Source organism: Euphorbia lathyris, chromosome 5, assembly GCF_963576675.1.
Source record: "Euphorbia lathyris chromosome 5, ddEupLath1.1, whole genome shotgun sequence".
NCBI classification, from domain to species: Eukaryota; Viridiplantae; Streptophyta; class Magnoliopsida; order Malpighiales; family Euphorbiaceae; genus Euphorbia; species Euphorbia lathyris.
The window spans coordinates 15,686,926-15,708,527 of NC_088914.1; the positions used below are offsets into that span (position 1 = coordinate 15,686,926).

At 36.5% G+C, this 21,602-nt stretch overlaps 2 protein-coding genes across 2 annotated transcripts; one reads left to right on the plus strand and one right to left on the minus strand.

Moving 5' to 3' along the window:
• Positions 1–5,113: 5,113 nt before the first annotated feature.
• LOC136228986 (protein-tyrosine-phosphatase MKP1-like) lies at positions 5,114–9,572 on the plus strand. Its single transcript, XM_066017500.1, has 2 exons — positions 5,114–8,266; positions 9,249–9,572. Exons 1-2 carry the CDS (start codon positions 5,723–5,725, stop codon positions 9,345–9,347), a joined length of 2,643 nt encoding a protein of 880 aa, XP_065873572.1. The 5' UTR covers positions 5,114–5,722; the 3' UTR covers positions 9,348–9,572.
• A 4,842-nt stretch (positions 9,573–14,414) lies between these two features.
• On the minus strand, positions 14,415–20,545 carry LOC136230020 (coilin). Its single transcript, XM_066018946.1, has 14 exons — positions 20,233–20,545; positions 20,082–20,146; positions 19,711–19,986; positions 19,430–19,549; positions 19,194–19,313; positions 18,479–18,545; positions 17,463–17,540; positions 16,909–17,200; positions 16,743–16,783; positions 15,934–16,116; positions 15,680–15,751; positions 15,447–15,593; positions 14,941–15,043; positions 14,415–14,824 (listed from the first exon to the last, which is right to left on the minus strand). Exons 1-14 carry the CDS (start codon positions 20,413–20,415, stop codon positions 14,637–14,639), a joined length of 1,935 nt encoding a protein of 644 aa, XP_065875018.1. The 5' UTR covers positions 20,416–20,545; the 3' UTR covers positions 14,415–14,636.
• Positions 20,546–21,602: the final 1,057 nt, after the last annotated feature.

Genomic DNA, 21,602 nt, shown 5'->3' on the forward strand with positions numbered 1-21,602 from the left:
ATTGATGCAACCATTCCTACTCCAACAAAGGAGTTGCCCACCGGAATTTTAAATCCGAAGTTTAAGGTCTGGGAACGTCAGGACCCGTAGGTTCTGGGCTGGATCATTAATTCACTATCGATCAGTGTGTTACCTCAAGTCGTTGGTGCGGAAACGACTCTTGCTGCTTGGACGTTGCTTCTCAAAGCATACTCCACTGGGTCCAAATCGTAGATGAACCTCAAACAGAGGCTCCATAACCTCAAACGGGGTGATACCTCTATCACCGATTACTTGCAGTCCGCTAAACTAATAAGCGATCAATTGGTCGCACTTCAAAGCCCAGTGTCTTCTGATGATCTTGTTGAATCCATACTTGATGGGCTAGGACCAGAGTACCGTCCCTTTACTAGGGCTTTGTTTGCTCGACTGGAGTTTGTATCTTTTGATGAATTGATGGGCTTGTTATTGAGTGAGGAAAGACAGATTGCAAGAGAAACTGATGTCTCATCCTTCGCTCCGTCTGTGCACTTTGCTGCTCGAAATAATCACAGTAATAGAGGACGTGGGCATGGCCGAGGGAATTATTTCGGCCAGCAGTTCTATCGCTCTAACTCATCTACATCAGCGCCATTGGATATAACCACTCTTACTTGTCACAATTGCAAAGGCCAAGGGCATATTGCAAGACAATGTCCATCTCCGAGATTGAATCGGAATCCTCATAACAATTTTAGGCCATCATCAAATATGGCAGTAACATCTCAATCAAGTTCAACTGATTGGCTCATGGATTCAGGAGCGACTCATCATTTAACTGCAGATTTAGGGAATCTCAATGTGCATTCAGAATATGACGGAACAGAAGAAGTTACAGTAGGTAATGAAAACAAAATCCCTATCTCTCATATTGGGCATTCTACATATAATTTTTCTAATTCTCCTGTCCAATTTCGTGAAATTCTACATGTGCCAAAAACAGTTAATAATCTTTTATCCGTTTCGTCTCTGACTCGCACTAATCCAATTTCTGTTGAATTCTTTGCTAACCATTTTGTTTTGAAGGATTTGACAACCAAGCGAGAAATATATCGAGGGAGCAATAAGAATGGACTCCACATATTGTCTCTTCCCAAGTCTTTGCCTCATCAAATTCAAGCTTATAATGTTTCGTTTCCTTTGTGGCATGCTAGATTATGACATGCTAATTCTCATATTGTTTGCAAAACCTTGTGTTTGAATAATATTTCTTTCAATGAAAATAAAAAGATTGAATTATGTGACTCGTGTTGTGTTAGTAAATCTCACCGTCTTCCATTTTCGAAATCTGATTATGTTGCTTCTAATCCTTTGGATTTAATTTACAGTGATGTTTGGGGCCCTTCGCCTGTGGTTTCTCATGATAATTTCAGATTCTATGTTTTATTTTATGACCATTATTCAAAATTTTCATGGTTATATTTTGTGAAATACAAGTCAGATGTTATGAGTGTATTCATTAAATTCAGAACACTTGTTGAAAAACACTTTGGGAGACCAATTAAAAATTTTCAATATGATTGGGGGGTTGAGTTTCAGGCTCTTTCTAACTACTTGTCATTAAATGGGATAACTCATAGAGTCTCGTGTCCGTACACGCACGAACAAAATGGTTGTGTGGAACGAAAGCACCGTCATGCTGTTGAAACCGGTTTGTCATTGTTACATCATGCCAAGTTACCAAATAATTTTTGGACTTATGCCTTTGACACTACTATGTACGTAATTAATCGTTTGCCCGTTCCAACACTTGGTTACTGTACACCGTTTGAAAAATTATTTGGTACTACTCCTGATTATACCTTGTTCCGACCATTTGGTTGTTTGTGTTATCCATGGCTTAAACCATACAATTCGAATAAACTTATTCCTCATTCTCGTAAATGCATATTTCTTGGTTACAGCAAAATTCACAAGGGATATAAATGTTATGATTTACTTACTGATAATTTTTTTGTCTCACGCCATGTTGTGTTCAATGAACAGAAGTTTCCCTTTCCGGAGTTAAATAATGAGGCTCGTACTAAATCCATGTCCGATCAGTCAGACTCGGTTGTTATTCATACTATTTCTTCATTACGAGAACCATTCACAACAATTCCACCATTATCCAATGTTCCTACTACTTCAGCTCCAATTGTACCTCCAAGTGCAACATTACAAAATGTTCCTACCTCCACTCAAAATCAATAATCTTTAGCCATTATACCTTATCAACCTCCATCACATTTCCTACGCCATGTTCCCACTTCACCCACACCAGCCTCTCCCCCTTCCCAACTACACACTAACACCATACCTGCTGCCCCTGCACCAGACCCGCCAGAAACAGCCCCACACCCCGACATTACCAACCCAATCACAAGCTAAACAAGCGCTCGTCCACCCAAAACATTCCCAGCTCCACTAAAAACCCATAACATGGTCACTAGAGCTCAAACTGGCTCCCTAAAACCCAAGACTCACCTTGCTGCCGTGTTACCCAAAACCCCAACTTGTTATTCCAAGGCATTTCGTCACCCTGAGTGGAGGAAAGCAATGATAGATGAATACAATGCATTGATCCATAATGATAGATGAATACAATGCATTGATCCGGATGGCACTGTGGATCATTACAAAGCAAGGTTAGTTGCTAAAGGCTATCATCAATGTCCCGATATTGAATATCAGCAAACCTTTAGCCCGATCATCAAGCCAAATACAATCCGTGTTTTATTATCTTTGGCTATTTCACATGGTTGCCATGTTCGTCAGTTAGATGTCTCAAATGCATTTTTGCATGGTTCACTTGATGAAGTTATCTTTATGGAACAGCCCCCGGGGTTTGTTCACGCCAACTTTTCGAATCATGTTTGCAAACTGAAGAAAAGCTTGTATGGTCTCAAACAAGCGCCAAGAATGTGGCACAAATGTGTAACCGTTCATTAATGGACCTCAGTTTCACATGTTCTAAGGCCGATTCGTCCTTGTATTGCTTTGATTCCAAAGGTGTTCGTTTATTTTGCCTTCTATATGTTGATGATATCCTTGTGAGTGGATCAGATTTTGCTTCCATACAAAAACTTATGGTACAATTGCAGTCTCATTTTGTGATTCGTGATATTGGCCGGTTGAAATATTTTCTTAGCCTGGAGGCTACATGGACTGCTCATACTCTTCACTTAAATCAGCAAAAGTACATCAAGGACCTTCTTGAAAGGGCTCAAATGTCTGGTGCAACACCAATCTATACCACAACTAAACTTATGCTTGAACAAGGTGAACCATTCGATGATCCGCACAAGTATCGTAGCATTGTAGGTGGGCTGCAATACGCTACTATAACTCGTCTTGATGTGAGTTTTGCTGTGAATAAAGTAAGTCAATTCATGCATTGTCCCACAACCGAACATTAGAAATCAGTGAAGCGTATTTTGCGATATTTACACTCCACTCCGACACATGGTCTCTCGTTGCAACGGGGTCAGTCACTTGATTTGTTTGGTTATACGGATGTAGATTGGGCCGATGATCCTGATGATAGGAAATCTACCTCCGGGTTTGCAATCTATTTGGGGCCTAATCTTGTGTCATGGCGCTCTCGGAAGCAAAGGACGGTGTCTCACTCCTCCAATAAAGCCGAGTATCGGGCTCTTGCCACTCTTGCTTCAGAAATTCTTTGGGTACGTATGTTATTACGAGAAATTGGCTTTTCTACAAATACTGCTCCAATACTTTGGTGTGATAACTTGGGTGCTACCTACTTAACTACCAATCCCATTTTTCATGAATGATCCAAACATCTCGAAATCGACTTTCATTTTGTTAGAGACAAAGTGGCATGCAAGGAACTTCGGATTCAATATATCTCCACACTTGATCAAACGACAGACGTCTTCATGAAACCATTGTCTAAGTCTCGATTTCTAGCACTCAGAGACAAGTTGAAGGTTAAACCTCCATCAACTTGAGGGGGAATATTAAGGATATAGTCAAACAGTCCTGATCTATTCCGATTCTGTTCCTATTATATAGCTAACCTCTTGTATTTTGAATTAGTTCTAGATACTGAATATTTCCTGTATCTTCAGTTACAACAATATGTGTAAAACTTCTATTTAAACAAACCTGTAAATACTGGAAAACTCAGTTGAGACCTATTTGTTTCAAATTTTATATTTTATGTAAAAAAATTGGATATTATTTTTCATTGATCGGGTTCATCTCCTCCAGTTTACTATAATCCTGATTCTTGAATTAGAGACCTCCTAAATGAGAGACTCTAGATGGCCGTCTCCCTTTAGAGCTGCCTATGGTTCCCAATATGGAACAAATTTGGATTCAAGCAATATTGAAACAAGCTTTTAACTCCTTAAAGTGCAAAATATAAACATAATTTATATCACTTGAGTTTATTTTTGTTTTGCTGTTCATATGCATAGGATAAAAAAGAAAAAAGCTGCACAATATGTTAGGTATATATAATATACCTTTAGTAAACAAAGATGAAAGCCTAAATATATATATGTAATTAATCCTATGAAGTGATTATTGACAATCCGCTGGATGTACTTATTTAGAAAGTCCGTTGTGATAGTTAAATAACTTTCAAACTAATTTTTTCAAATTTTTAATAATATAATATTAAAAATTGATTTTACTTAAAAATATTAAAATTACTTTTCAAAAAAAAAAATATTAAAATTAAATTTACCTAATTTTATTTAAATTTACACAATTCTCTTATTACAATTTTTCGCACTAGGTCTAGGTGTATACATACGCGCTTTTCCAAAAGATGAGGAGCAAATTTAAAAAAAAAATGTAATTTATTTTATATTATTATTATATAAATAATTATAATCCACAAATTGGTCCCAAGTGGAACGGTACCCTCACAGCTCCGTAATCGTAGCCTGCACTCACAGCTACGTATTTAATAATAATAATAATAAAAATAAAAATAATAAAAGAATAAAGTTGAAACGATTTAAATGACATCACAAGACTTGACATGCATTGATTAATACTCATAATATCATGGGGCTTCGTATGATTACGTGTCCCTTTTGACTCTTTCTTTTTCAATCTCAACCAATCCCATCTGCTCACCGACTCATTCCAACTCGCTCTCTCATTCCAACTCGCTCTCTTCAACTCACTTCTCTCTCTCTCTCTTTCTTCTCCCCCTTTGAATGGTTTACCAACTTTTATACTCCATAATAATTTCCTAATTTTCTATTTCTGGGTGTTTCGGAATCGCTGGCTGCTTCACTCTCACACCAAACCCCCAAATCGAACGCCTCTTTCTCTTTCTCTCTCTATCTTTTTCTGTAAGTCTTTCTTCAACAATGTCAGGCGATAGTTTGATTTATTCTTATTTTAATTTTGATGGGGTTTGTTTGTTTGTTTGTTTTTTTTTGCACTTTCTTTTTGTCTTTTTTGTTGAATCTTAATTAATTTCCAAGTCTCCCCCCCCCAGCCTGGCCTTTTACTAGGTCTTTTTCCGTTTTTGATTTTTCCACTTCGTTTTTTTTTGGAGATTGGAAAACCAGTCAAGAGTTTTAGGTGGAGAAAAAGGGGAATAATTGATAAAACTCAGATATCATTATCAGTTATTTATTGTAAACGAACCAACTTGCGTTATTCAATGGCATTTCCTCGAAGAATCCTTTAATGGCTCCCCTTTTATTTCTAAAATTCAATTGAGCTTAATTTTGAGATGTTAGGGCAAAAGGATAATAATAATGACTGCCTTTCCTCCGCTGTTCCCGGTGGTGTTCCCCGGAAAAACAAAAACTACTTACGTTCTGTTTCATGGAGTGATAGGTCACCTTCAAAACCAATCCCTAGGCCTCATCAGCCTAACAGCAAGGCAAGGTCTTGTTTGCCTCCCCTTCAGCCTCTTTCAATCGCCCACCGGCCGATTGAGGAGTGGCCTACTGCTGGTTCTGATGATCTTGGTGTTTGGCCTAATCCACAAACCCCAAGAGGGCCTGCTAAACCCCTTGAGAATTCTAATTTGGAGCAGCAGCCTGTGAGGGAATTCATGTTTAAGAAGGATAAGCTTGCATTTTTCGATAAGGAGTGTTCCAGGATTGCTGATCATATTTATTTAGGGAGTGATGCTGTTGCGAAAAACCGCGAAGTTTTACGCCAAAATGGGATTACTCATGTTCTGAACTGTGTTGGGTTTGTTTGTCCTGAGTATTTTAAGAATGATCTTGTTTACAAGACACTTTGGTTGCAAGATAGTCCATCAGAGGATATCACTAGTATTTTGTATGATGTGTTTGATTATTTCGAAGATGTTCGAGAACAAGGCGGGAGGGTTTTGGTACATTGTTGCCAAGGAGTTTCAAGGTCTACTTCTTTGGTCATTGCTTACCTTATGTGGAGAGAGGGACAAAGCTTTGAAGATGCCTTTCAATATGTTAAGGCAGCTAGAGGTGTGACAAATCCGAATATGGGTTTTGCTTGTCAACTTCTTCAGTGCCAGAAAAGGGTACATGCTGTGCCAGCTAGTCCGAATTCTGTGCTTAGGGTGTATAGAATGGCTCCACATTCATCATATGACCCTCTCCATCTTGTGCCGAAGATGTTAGGCCAGCCAGATGTTCGAGGACTTGACTCGCGCGGTGCATTTATTGTCCATGTTCCTACTACCATTTTCGTTTGGTTTGGGAAGAAGTGCAATTCTGTGATGTTGAATCAAGCAAAAGTGGCAGCCAATCAGGTTATCCGATATGAAAGCGCTCAGGGTCCAGTTATGATCATTAAGGAAGGAGAGGAACCATCGGAATTTTGGGATGCTCTGGCGGTTCCACAAATCCCTGCTGATGATTGCCAAAGAATAGATCTCAGAAAGGAAGAAGTTTTGTCTTCTGGAAATGATAGTTCAGTAGTTCGCAGTGTGGTTCATGAGAAGAAGGTTGATGATTATGATTTGGATTTCGGAATTTTCCTGAAGGCACTCGCTGGTGGAGTTGTTCCACCATTTTCTGTAGCAAATACTGAAACTGAAACTTGCCTTCCTGCAAGGGAGAGCGGATGGGGCAGACTAAGGCAGAAGTTTGCTGCTGGCATGATGAAAGAATTTCTCACATCATCCAGGCTGAAACATGACCATCTTCCATCTACTGGAAGATCAGAAATGATTACTGATACGTGCAGGGAACCCGAACAGATTCATTCATCGGTTGATAGTCCCTCAACATCATCACAAGCAGCCTTTCCATGTGGTTCTCCGGATTCCTTTGATTGTTTCCTTAATAGCAGCCCAAGTAGGATAGTTGATTCCAGTGGAGCAGAACACTCTGTTTCCATTGATGATCCGTTATTGCCACCGCCCACCCCGAGTGGTTCCTCAGATTCTTTTTCATGTTTTCTAGAGAATAGTCCAAAGTTCGGTTATAAGTCACCTACACTCTCACCTTCAACCTCAGATTACTCATCTAGCTCATTTGCCTTTTCACCCTCATCCTCTAATTGGTCTGACTTGTCATACTTGTCTTCTCGGCAACCTTCGCCTTCTGGCTTGGAAGCCGTAGATCCATTATACGCCAAGACTAGTCCCTTGGCAGATAAGTTTTATTTACCTTACAAAGAAACTCCTTCCTCTCCCACAAAAGTATTTCCGGATAATCATGCTTTGAGATCAGATACTGTCTGTTTGTCATTGAAAGGGAGTTCCCCCTCTCTTGCAGAGCGCAGAGGGAGTAATCCTCCGCCTCGAATGTTGTTAACCTCAGTAGAGGAAACCTCTCAAGTCCCTAGAAACTTGGTAAGATCCTGGTCCTTTTCTCTGCCGGATTTGGATGATGATGTGATGAAGGATCAGGATGAGCTATCTGACGATGAAAACAGAAGAGACGAGCAAATGACGGATGCTGATAGCAGTAGTCCTGGAGATGGCTCTCAAAGTGAGATTGAAGAATCAAAGAAATATGGTAGCTCCCCTGTTTCCTTGAGCGAGATTACAGCTCCAATTCTATATCAGTGGCCTAAAATGGTCAAACTTGACATCCATAGCTTCGGCATGCTTGATTCTGGATCGGTGTATATTATGTTTGCTCCGGATTTAACTTTGCACTCAAATAATCCTGCAATTGCATATGTATGGTTGGGCCGAGATTTTTCATGTGAAGAAGCGCAAAGTGAAGTAATATGCAGTCCAGTTACACACGGGGATAGTTGTCGATACTGGGAGGCGATTCTTCACAACTTTCTAAATCAAAATAATTGTCCTGCCAACATACCTATGCAGGTAACTACTGGATTACTATGTTTATGATTATTATGAGTTTTGTTCATATTTGAAGAATTGATTTGATAATTCTTATTTGAGTGTTGATTGACATAATTTCTAGTTATGACATGAAGTATAAACTTATCCTTTGGTTACTCTTTAGAATAATTTTCTGCTTCATAAAATGAATAAAACATCCCTGCGAAAAACTTCCGCATAAAGAACTCTGATCTTTACATCCAATGTGATTCCTTATTGTTTTTGCTATTCAGAAACATTTAATTGATTTATTATCGGTCTTACAAAGTCGAATAAGAGTTGAACCCTTCATGACTTCTTTTATCTTGAATATGATTATTTTACAGAACCTGCATCCATTTTAGTGTTGTTCAATGGGTCATTATGGCAATCATCTCGAGTTATTTACTCGCTGTAATTTGATTCTTTTGACCAAATTAGTCTTGCAGACAAAATTTGGTACAGAATTCATTCTAGACCAACATTTAGTTCCATAAACGAAACTTCATCTCCCAGACCAAAAGTTCATCACAGATACTAAAGTTTCATCTGCTTGACACAAGCAAGATATGTATAGGAGAATGGAACTTGAGTCTTTTGACCAAAATTAGTCCCCGAGACAAAATTTGGTACCAAACGATTATTTGTCAAATGCATGGACATTCCTTCGGAACAACTTGTCAAAATTCATATTGCATACCTATAGAGAGATGGTTGGTTAATTAGCCTAAGTTCTTGTGAGTCTGGACATCAGAATTCATGTTCAATCTGAAACTTGTACTAGGGTAGTTGCATAATTTTTAAAGAACTATTTATCTGTTACTACTGCTAGTAGTTTCTGCAATTGGTCCTGGTAGTTTTTCACCTTTGCACCTTTGGACTTTCATCTCGTTGTTGTTATGTAGCCATTTTCTTAGTTATGTGAGTGTTCTTCGAATTACATATTTGATTAGCTAAGCTGTTGAGCATATGTTATCTGCAGATCATTAGACAAGGCGAGGAGCCGGAGCAATTCCTGAACTTCCTCAGTGGTTTCTCATTTCAAGACATGAATAGCCAGCAGAACCGAGGGGGGCTGTGAGAATATGATCTGCTCCAGTTTATGTATAAAGGTGAGTGAGCATCCCAGGCAGCAACAATATGTTTTCTTTCTCTGCTTGTGCGATGTGATTGAGAGAGTATTTAAGTTACCATTTACTACCAAATCATGTACAGAAAGCAAAATTCCTGTACACTAAATAGGAATTAGAAGAAGTACATATTTTGTTCTGTTGGAATAAAAAATTTCCCTTCATTTTCCACTTAAGGTTAAGGAATTTCAGTTAATTTTTTGCACTCTTTATTGATGGCATATCTGATTCTGTTGCATTTTTTTTAAGAATGGTTCTTCATCTAGTATACAATGAATTGCCATTTTTCTTTCAGTTCTCAATGATGTGATATTTAACTGAAGATAAAGGTGTAAATATGCTCCTAACATTGTCAATTAAGAGTAATTTTATCCTTAACTGATACAATTGAAAGCTTGACAAGTTGGTCAAGATATTTGTTTTCTTGTTCTTCTGCACTAGTTGCATATGAGTTGGTTTAGAAAGAAAAGTTGTGTTTTTTGCGATTTCATAATAGATTTGGAGATGAAATGTCTTTAAATTGAGATAATATTTAGATTATGTTTTTATTTAACACGCAGAGAACAAGGATAAAAAAAAATTCACATATATACACGTGTTTTTTTTATCTGCCTTACTGATGAGTGATAACGTGACACAAATATGCAATGGAGATAACATTATTCATTAATGAATAGAGCATTCCTTTAACCTTGTCTAGGATTGGTTCAACTTGCTAACGTTAAGTTCTCAATAGTATTAGAGACAAGGTATCAATCTTAAGATTTTTGTGGAAGAGTTAATTTAACTCCCACATACAAAACAACATAATTTCACTCTCGGTGTTTATCAAAATGACATGATTAAAACTCTCACCAATAGAAATTGACACATCATATAGCTCAACGTTTGTCATTTTCTAATGTTAGAAAGACGAAATTGATATATGTGGCACCTATGTGTAGAGTGGTTAATGATACAGTTATCTGATGTGTCAATTGATGTTAGTGAGAGTTTTAATTGTACCATTTAACAAGCGTTACGGTTGAAATTACGTTGTTTTGAATATGAAAGTTAAATTGGTTCTTCCTCAAAATTGGTAAGACTATTTTGGTATCTTATATCATTATACAGTAGCGTTCACCTGGACATTCACCGTTAGATATACGCTTATTATAATTCTACAGTGGAGACTCAAACCATCATAAGGTGTAAATTTAATGAGCGTAGATCTAACGGTGAATGACGAAATTCATTTGGTCATTCAGGATCCAGGTGAACGCTACTGTATCATTATATAGGTATATATATATACAATTATTTTTTTATATATTTTTTTTTGTAATCTATCCCAATTTGAGTGTTAATATTGACACTATTGTCTCACCTACTGGTTGAGAATCTTGAGATAGGTGAGATCACAATTTAGGTAGACGGTGAAACTGAGTGGTTTGATTCTGTAAATTGCATGATGTATTATATATTTGACCAAAAAATTAGAGCCTGAAAAGTTGAAAATATTGGCAAGGGAGACCATTTTTCCCCTGCCAATGTCATTTTTTTAGGATTTTCATATTGTCAGTTTGAATGCAGCTCCTTTTTCACTCAATTTCTAAAAGTGGCTATTGTAGAAAAAATGTAGCAGCAGCATCCTGACACTTTGAAGATACTTTAAAATCCAATTCTGGTAATCTTTAATATCACTCAGATTTTCTGTTGACTGTATCTTACTCTAGATATTCAACCAATTGAATTTTCCACTTTATGATACCCAGATATGAATTGAAGAAAAACAGCTGGCAATCTTCTTCCTGCAACAATTTTGTTTAATGTTAGGGATAAGGTTCGAATTTGTCAGTATCGTACTGAATTTGAACGGTCTACTTTGATTGTCATTCGACTGTCATATATGAAATTCCAAACAAATTTATCACAATAATTATTTTGTAGTACATTTGTATGTACTTTTATTTTACTATTATAATATATTTTTAATTTTTAAAATAATATGATAGAGTTTAATTAAATAATATTTATTAAATGAATGATTTAACATGCATATTGAGTGGTTGTGAATATGAACCAATAAAGATGTTCTTAAACATAATTAATATTTAAAAGATCTAACTGGACAAATAAATCATATAACAGTAAACCGATTTGTTCAAATTTTATGTTAAAAGGATAAAAACAAATCTAGATTTGGGGCGGCACATCTGTTAAAAGATAACTCAAATATTCTAAAATGAGCTCAACGAGAACAGAAATCTCGAGTGAGAAACAAAAGGATAAAAGCCCGTTTGATTTTGATTTCCAATACTAATACGAACCGTGAAAACGTGGCCTATTGATCATTTAAACCTTCGGAATTTGAAGCTAGAGATGTCAGAAAAGTTATCCCTAGTCAGAAAAGTTACCACATGGATAACTGGCTTGTGGCAACCAAGCGTTCATAGTGACGTTGCTTTTTTATCATTCGATGTCGGCTCTTCCTATCATTGTGAAGCAGAATTCACCAAGCGTTGGATTATTCACCCACCAATAGAGAACGTAAACCGTTTTACTCTACTGATGATAGTGTCGCAATGGTAATTCAACCTAGTACGAGAGGAACCTTTGATTCGCACAATTGGTCATCGCGCTTGGTTGAAAAGTCATCCCTTTATTTTAAATATTAAACAAAATTTAAATTTATATTCACTATAATAATACAACATTTTAATGAAATATAAAATAGGGAAAAGTACAAAAATAAACATTGTGGTTACACCTGTTTTCGATCGGCACCTATGTGGTTTGAAAGTTTACAAAATAGTATATTGAGGTTCATTCCGTTAGCAAACACATACCAAATTGACTAACGGTGTTAAAAGTCAAAGGGAAAAGAGTTAATTTGGTCCTTATATTTATTTATTTTATAAATTAACCTCCCCTATTATCTAACTATCACAAACAAACCCTAAAATTAAAAATAAAATACAATTATACCATCTCTTTCCTCTCTCTTCTCTTCTCTCCTCTCTCTCTTATTTTGTTTTCTTATTTCTTTCTCTTCTCTCCCCTCTTTGTTAATTTCTCTCTCTAAAATCAATTGAATTGAATTAACAAAACAAACTCTTTTAAATTTTACATTTAATTCAAAAAAAATTGGTGGTATTATTAATTAATTGGTGGAGCTTGGCCGATTTGGTAATCCTATCATCTTAGAAAATCCATTCATGTCTGGATTTTTGGAACCATAAAATTTCTTCTTGCCGGAGCACCTTCGTAATTCCGTCTGCAACTTTTTCTCAAGCAGCACCATTGTGCGAATGATGGTTCTCAAGATATTTTTATAGCCCTTCAAGCCTCTGTTTATGAGAATGTTTTTTCGAGTAAAAGTTTTACAAGAAATATTCTTGTTCCACGATTGAGCTTCATCTTAAAAGTTGAGAAATAGTGCAAATATCAGATATTTCCCACCAGGTTTGAGTCACAAAAATCTGGAACTCAGAGCGAGAATCCCAAGCTAGCTGGCAACATAAAGGTCGAAGATCTTTCTTAGCTATAAACCCGTCTGATCGAAAGATGAGAGGACAATGATTTGAGGAGCTAAAGGGTAAATTGAAAATCGTTGATTCATTGAAAGCCATTCTCGCTTCAAGTTTTCCATCGATCTTGTCTAGTATTGCACAGGCTCTATCTTTGCGCTAAGTGAAAGGTAGAATTTGAAAGTGTTTATTTTGTTAATTTAATCGATTTTAGAGAGAGAAATTAGCAGAGAGAAGAGAGAAGAGAGAGAAAGAAGAAAAAAAATAAAAGAGAGGAGAGAGAGGAAAGAAATGGTATAATTGTATTTTATTTTTAATTTTGGGATTTATTTGTAATAATTAGATAATAGGAGAAAGTTAATTTATAAAATAAATAAATATAAAGATCAAATTAACTCTTTTTCCATTGACTTTTAACACCGTTAGTCAATTTGGTATGTGTTTGCTAACGGAATAAACCTCAAGGTACCATTTTGTAAACTTTTAAACCACATAGGTACCGGTCGAAAACAGGTGTAACCACAAGGTTTATTTTTGTACTTTTCACTCTAAAATATTATGTATCATTAGTGTTATAATCAGATTTTCTAGGGTTAATACACATATTTGCCCCTGTGTTTTCGCGGAAAAACAGATTTACCCTTAAATCAAATAAACCCACAAAACTATCCCTGAATTTTCCATAAACCTGCAATTATACCCTAATCTGACGGAGCTGCTAAACGGCGATGACATCAAACCTTCTTGTCTCCTAAAAAATTGGATGACGACAATCAAAATTCATTTGGTTTCTTATTGTTTTCTATTGCTATTGCTTTTGGATTAATTAGGAGGTTTAGACGCCATTTTATTAGGTTGATTGAGTTTTTATGAAAATAAATTTTGACCAATCTGTTCTTCTAACTTGCTTTTAATCGAAATTGAATGTGCATATTTTTTTCTGTTTGTGATTGGTTGTTCTTTTCTGAAGTTTTTCTGGAGATAAGAAGGTTTGATGTTATCGCCGTTTAACTGCTCCGTCAGATTAGGATATAATTGCAGGTTTATGGAAAATTCAGGGATAGTTTTGTGGGTTTATTTGATTTAAAGGCAAATCTGTTTTTCCGAAAAAACACAGGGGCAAATATGTGTATTAACCCGATTTTCTATTAAGTACAAAAATTGAAATCATATTTGACAATAATATAATCTTATTAATAATTCCGGAAGTCGAGCAGAGTCTAGGGATACAGGGCAGAAAAGGCCTTCCCCATCTCTGTCCCTGCTCCAACTTCACGGGTAAAATAATTCTTCACCCCTATCCATGGGGATTTTTTTCAGAAATTTCCTGTCCCGTGAAGTCTGTTCCCGCAAAAAAAAAATTCTTCACCGCTATCCGTGGGGAATTTTTTCGGAAATTTCCTGTCCAGACGGGAACAGAGACCCCCTACCCCATTGATTACCCTAAGATACCAATAATGATACTGATTCTCACATGTTCCATCTTTTCTGCTATCAAGCTGGAAGTGATAAGGGAGTGACCAAAACTGTTCTTCATTTCGAGAATATGTTACTACAAGTTAAAATTAAGGATATTAAGATAATCCGAAGGAAAGCCGAGACATAAGACATCACTATACATAAGCTAACCGATAAATAGTAGCCCCCAAACTTTGAACAAATCAAAATCCAAAACTGGGATTCAGACTGAAGTTACCAAAACAAGAAGTGCGAAAAGCCGAAAAGGTCTAGTCATATTTCATTTTGTCCTCTTAGGTAGGCAACGGTTGGACCCAGTGCGCTGCCTCTCAAGGACCTGTACGACCATGATCTCCCCCCGGAACTCTCTGGCTTGTTCCATTCATCTTCTTGAGATAGCTGTTCCTTCTTCGCACTCAGTGCCTGGCTAATTTCTTCCCATGGGTTCACTGTTCCGTTTTCTGTGGAATAAAAATACAATAATAAAAGGCAAGTACGCATTAAATCAAATTATTCATGTTCTTTGTGCATTCCGATTATGGCGCTGGCATAGAATAGAACAGACCAGGATTAGTACCTTGAGAAGCAGCATCAGCGTCATTGTTTGTCCGCGAATCTGTTTCAGGATTTGATTTGCCATGTCTGACAAGACGAACTTCTATAAGTGCTGAAAACTCAGTCTGCAGAAAAAAGTTAAGCTCTAGCTGTCAGCAATATGGTAAAATGATATCCTCTGTTGTTAGACAAAGGTTCAGCCATAAGCTTCAATTGATCAATACATATAATACAAATCAACTAGAACCCTTGTAGTAACATGAAACTACGTGCAGATCGCGTTTATGAAATCCTATCAATGTCCATCTACCACATCATCCATTAAGATTATTAATTTTGCCAGTCTTTTCATCAGCTTAGATTCTGTATTACTGAGCAACAAGATTTTATAACATTCTATCAGAACCGACTTTACTTAAAGCCAACCCTTTCCCCTACACAATCTACCCATTGATAACTTCTAACTATCTGTTTTACCCCACACAAAATATATAAAAGAACAAATAAAAATGTGCAGAGCCAACGTACCCATAATGAACCATCAGCTTGGTAAGGTGATGGTTCTGGTTGAAAATCCGATGGATCATGGTCTGTCTCAGGAAAAAATGGATATCCTGGGACTTGCACCAGCCGAAGCCTATTTGACTTCATGTCATATCGAGATATCTTCCCAACCTATCGACGAAAGGACCATAATAAATTGCATGTTCTCTTAAAAAGTAAAGAGTCACCCAGAATTTCAAACCAGAAAGAGTTTATACTCGGTAAGATGAGAGTTCAGGGGTCCAGGACGATGATAGTTCAATCAAACGATAAGCAATCACATCACCTACCTGCAAAATTTCAGGAGTAAGCTGACATTTAAACCTCCTAAGAAGAAGAATACTAACTAATCCAGCACAGTTACTGTGGAGGCAGACCATCCTAGAAATATAATGGTCGACCATTTCCTTACAGTGATCAAAAGACACAAACTGATCCAAGCAATAGAAATGAGAATTCGAAGGAAACAAACCTTAGGCAAGGTAGTATAGAATTCAAGGTTCTCAAAGTTGAGATGATGTCCAGCTCCTTTGAGCACCTTTGGTTGCTCTTGATTTACATCTTTGTGATCATTCCTTCTATAAGATGTAGTCTTTTCCCTACCCCATTTTTGACCCTTCTTTTTGCTTGTTACTCCATTCCATTGAAAGTTATCCTGAATAACCAAAAATATATAATTCAATATCAACATGAAGCTGAGGAGAGATGCTGCTACCAACTGATGGGGAAGAATTTATTGATCTCTAGTTCATCTCATGTCCCTTATTATCCCAATTGAAGGATATATCTATCGACTAAGAAGCCTTATCTGAATATGACTTTCATAAACATGCCTTATATTTAGCACGTCACTAGTTCCTTAGATTTCTGCTTTAATGATATGTCTACACGATCCAAGCATGAAGGGATGTAACAAAAGATCAGGACATTGAGCACAAATACATTAAAGTACGATTCGGGAAAAAAAAAAGACAGAAATAAATAAAAGAAAATCAAGACATGAACTTAGTGATAATTTAGAAACAAAGAGAAAAAGTTTGACAAAACAACATTCAGTTACCAGGTCAAGAAAGTGAAATAATCACAATTCAACTGATGCACCTGATTAACTCGAGTACCACTTATACACCAGACACCAGAAAGCAATGTAAATATCCAGGTGAATCCATATGAAACAAAATATTACTAAATATAAACATTCTATTCTTAAGCACTGAATGACGAGGACAACAAGTTAAAAGAGAGAAGAATTAGATGAAGCAACGGATAAAATAAACATACCCGAGGAATTTGACTTTGATTTTCAGTTTGTACGGTGTCTTCTGCAAAAGGAAATGTCAGACATGTCATAATTGTCGCATGCACTTAGCAGACCGTTTAGTTTGTAGTGAAATGATAAGAATATTAGAAACACTAAAATCCACATCATACACACAGAGCATCAGACCTTCCCCCAGTGGCACAAATCGGATATGTCCTGGCCTAATGACCATTGGAACGACATCTTCCTCTACATCATTATCTTCATCTGGCAGTTTTTGGTCTTCCTGGAGTTCCTCAGTTTCTTTTTCAGGCAGTTTTTGGTCTTCCTGGAGTTCCTCAGTTTCTTTTTCAGGCAGTTCTTCAAAAACTTCTTCATTACCCTTTTCAGCTGATTCTTGACAGACCATCTGATTAGATGGTTGGTCCTCTTCATCTGACTGCTGATCAGATTTTTCATGTAATTGCTTCCTGCGGAGCTGCAAATTCAACCCAACAGATTAAAATCAGTAGATATTAAAGGAAGACCACTTCTTATTCTCACTAAAACATGCATGTAAAATATACACTCGTTAGTTCATATTCTACCCAATTTATGTATGCACAATACATTTGTGTGCATGCCAGGAAATAAAAGTAATATAAGATGTACATATATAAACCCCTTCCCTTTACTCTTCAGTTAACAAGATATACAAACAAATGGATATGTATTTGAGCTGAAATCTAATGCTGAATTACCTCTTTTCTTTCAGCTTCCCGTATTCCTTTCAAAAATCTCCTCTTGGCTTTTTTACGTCTAGCACTTCTACTAGCCAGCTGAATGTGTAGAGTATAGTAGCAGTTAAAATCACATTCATGATTTAAGTGGTTTAACTTTCAATTGCATGAATTTGAACCCGTCTTCTATGAACTAAGAAGCATTCACATTATGGGAAGGGAGAAAAAGAAAAATAAACCTTGAAAGTTTTAAAACTTCTGTAATACTGGAAACCTACATGTATTGCCTGGTTTAAATTTTAAATGAATGGGAATTATTAACTACCCATACTTGATACTCCACAACTTAGACATCAACAGAAAGAAATTATGGTCCTTATGGTCTGACCATTAACAACATTATTAATGGCAACGAAAGAAAATTATTCAATTATCCACCTTAACAGCAGAAAAATGGATTGCAACCAGTTTATGCTGGGACTCTTTCTAAAAAGAGGTTAAGATAATACTGTCTTTTACTATAATAGGGGAACGTATGGAAGTCAATACACAAAAAATTGACCTATACTTTGAAGCAAGACATCATCCAAAATATCATCATCACTATCACATGATGTCATCAGCAATATAGAATTTGGAAATCCTACAGCATGTTTACATCATCTTGAATACACATTGATATATTCAAGATTGACTTGAGCCAAGTTTTACTATGCAGCAAACAAAATTCATATAGCTTCCCAAATAAACCAGGAACACAACTTTCCAGGTATTTAACCTATGTACACCATTGACTATGTGCTCCAAAACAAAAATAAAGCTACCAAGAGTTCAAGACTCATGAGCAGTTGCGACACCACTTGAGTCACGTTGCATGATTAGAAATTGGACATGAAAATTCATAATGAAATTCAAGGCCATTCTATTCTGAATAAATGGATGAAGGATCAGAACATAAACATTTAATGACAATTACAAGATGTATCCAGAAATCAAGATTTCATAGATTGAACTTATAGGATGATATAAAGCAAAACCTTCTTAGCTGTTGGAGAATGGGATGTATCCACATTCCCGTTGCAGTTTTCTTGAGCTTCACATGACCTACAAAACAAAGTTTAAGGGAAAAATTATTTGGTAATTGAACAGATGGGGGAAAAAAAGAATTGAGGGCATTATATGAGGCTAAAACTAAAAATGGGCCCTTAAATTTGCATGGGTTAAGGGTAGACAATTTTGCCCGATTAACCTTTTTCAGCTAATTCATCAGGAACCAGTATTTTTTTGGCCAATTTAGCCCAACTTGAAACATGTAGTGATTGAGTTGAGTAGCTGAGTTAGGTTCAATCAGCTAAAAAAGTGTGGAATTTGGCAAAAGAGCTATCTAGGCCAAATTTTCCATTGATAACAAGTTTAGGAACCAATTTGTGTTCATAGGTCATATAAGCTCCAAAGAGACTTCAGTACTGATGCACAACACACTGTATGGAACAATTCTATGGTGGAAGGGCCCTACTACCCTAATCTGTGAATTTCTAGAACTCAAAGTAGCTATAGGTGTTTCGATTTTGGTGCAATAATGAAAGAAAAAAGTATTTACTCAATGTTGTAGACAATAATATTATCTGTCTGACCAATAAAACCACCAAAAATGAGAGGATCAAGTTTTAACTAACCTAACCCCAGGGAATAAAACAGCACAAGTAAGATCAAAACATTAAACTAAGTTCATAGTAATTCTTCAAAGCTTGCCTCTTCGCTTTGACTTTTGAAGTTTTTAAGCTTCCATTCTGTTCCCCATTAGCATTATTTGCAATATCTTTAACAACATTCGCACAATCTTCAGAACTAGCAGATTTACTTTTCTTCCTCCTGTAAGAAAAAAAGTTTAAGAAATGAGAAATAAAACCAAGAATACCTGCATAAATCCTAAAACAGAAGAAGTAAGATAAAAAAATTAAAGTTCATAGATATGCTTCAAAGCTTGCCTCTTTTCTTTGACTTCGGAAGTTCTTAAGCTTCCATTCTGCTCCCCATTAGCATTATTTGCAATATCTTCTACAACATCAGCACAATCTTCAGAACTAGCAGGTTTACTTTTCTTCCTCCTGTAATATAAAAAACCAAGAATACCTACATAAATCCTAAAAAACCACACAAGAAATGGTAGATACTTTTTTAGAAGGCAAATAAAGAGCACGACTATATTGAAAGAGCCATATATCAAAACAAATATCATGAAATTGAATCTATTCTACCCAGAACATACTTTGAGCTTTTAATTTCTTTTGAGGCTTTTCTCTTTCTCGAAACATTTTTATCTTCTGGAGTACTTTCTATGTGTATTTCATTTTCTTCCTGTTCCTGTGCATCCTCTTCCTCTTCACTTTGGTAGCCTCCAGATTCCTTTTCAAATTCCTCATTTGCCAGAAGATTCATAGCAGAAGCTACAGGTTGCATATCCACGATTTGAACTGCTTCCAAGTGATTTTCCCCATTGCCTATCATCAGTATATCAGAAGATACACCGCCAATTTTTTCCACTCTGAACAATATGGCCACAAATACCATTGTTTCCTTAAATTAGCCAAACTATTTTCTTATTAACAGTAAAAAATGTACCATTGATGAACTACTAACCGGATAATATCCTTATCCTTCAAAATAGAAGTAGACTCGAAAGGCGGCAATGAAAATTCGTCCATCTACAACTCATTAACAAATAAGAACCCATTTAGAACAAAAACAGGAAGCACCCCAAAAAAAAAAAAAAAAAGAATATGTGACATACAGAGAGGAGAAGGCCTCTAGGGCACTCGTCTTGAAGATTGAAGGCATGCAGGATGTAAGAAGAGAGATCGGAGATGGTTTGGTGTTGGGGTTTTAGCTGAACCCAGCAACGGTCTAGGCCTCGAGTCTTCAGCGATTTGTTCAGAATGTGATCAAATGTTAAACGGAGCCTCACAGTCTCCATCGTTAAGCAAGACGAACGATGGCGGAAGAGAGAATTTCAGAGACGGGGAAGGATTTTTGGAGCTTGCTCTTAAACCCTCGAATGGGTTTGATTCATTGTTTCTGTGGGGAAATTGTGTCGGAGAGAATTGGGTTTTCTTTTGTTGGTGGTGGCAAGTATTTATTTGGCTTAATGCATACTTGGCCCCTGAACTTTACTAAAAACATCGTTTTCCCCCTGAACTATTAGAAGCTATGAAGTGTCTTTAACCGATTAAAAATGGCATCATCTATGTATGTATATACTAAACTACTACAAAGATACCCATAGGGAAAAAATAAATTGATAAATTTTAGGGTAAATTATAAAAATGGGTGTAATGGGAGGCCCATTTATATTTTCAGACCCATTATCAACCGACTTACATATATAGACTGATTTATTTCGAAATACCCACAATACCCTTCATATATATAAGTTACTTAAGATCTCTCTCAGCTCTCTCTCTCTCTCTCTTATTTTTCCTTAAGATCCTTCATTGGAACACATCAATCCAAGCCCAAGCCTTGTCATGTAAGTATGATGTTAGTTTCATATGTTTAAATCGCTTTTAACTTGTTGATGTTGTTTTTTAGGTTAGAAATTTGTAAATCTGAACTTGATTCGCGGAAGATCGCGTGCTTCGCAGATTATGATTTCGTTTCGCGAAATCTTAATATGCGAAGTCGATTGAAGGCTGTGTATGCGATTGTGATTCGCATACTTCGTGGAATTCGCATATGGAATATACGCGAAGTATGCGAAGAGATGGTGTTCCATTAATGGGTTCGCACACTTCGCATATTTTACGTATTTGCGAAGTATGCGAAGTCTGCGAATGTATTTGCAATATATGCGAATTCGCATATTCGAATAATTGCGAATTATGCGAAGTGTATGTTATTTCATGTTGTTATCTCATTCTTTTTTTGTTTATTATTGATAGAAACATGTCAGTCCAATTTGTATTGTGTGTGATCATGTGGAATGGCCGGTGAAAAACAGTTGGTAAGAACATGACATACGAGGGGGGTGAGAAGAAATTGCTGAAGATGTCTCCGGGAATGAGCTTGGAAAGGCTGCAAGAGATAGTATACACTACTGCGAATGTTGATCCAATGTCATTTGATCTGCGTATGACTATGCAGTTAACTTACGGTCGAAAGCAA

Bases quoted from the DNA above. Each gene is read 5' to 3' on its own strand.
- LOC136228986 (XM_066017500.1), top strand. From the start codon at position 5,723: ATGTTAGGGCAAAAGGATAATAATAATGACTGCCTTTCCTCCGCTGTT. The intron at 8,267-9,248 runs GTAACTACTGGA...TGTTATCTGCAG, and splicing joins CTGCCAACATACCTATGCAG to ATCATTAGACAAGGCGAGGA.
- LOC136230020 (XM_066018946.1), bottom strand. From the start codon at position 20,415: ATGGAGACTGTGAGGCTCCGTTTAACATTTGATCACATTCTGAACAAA. The intron at 18,546-19,193 runs GCAAGCTTTGAA...TTTGTTTTGTAG, and splicing joins TCAAAAGTCAAAGCGAAGAG to GTCATGTGAAGCTCAAGAAA. The intron at 16,117-16,742 runs GTATGTTTATTT...TTGGTTATTCAG, and splicing joins ATCAAAGTCAAATTCCTCGG to GATAACTTTCAATGGAATGG.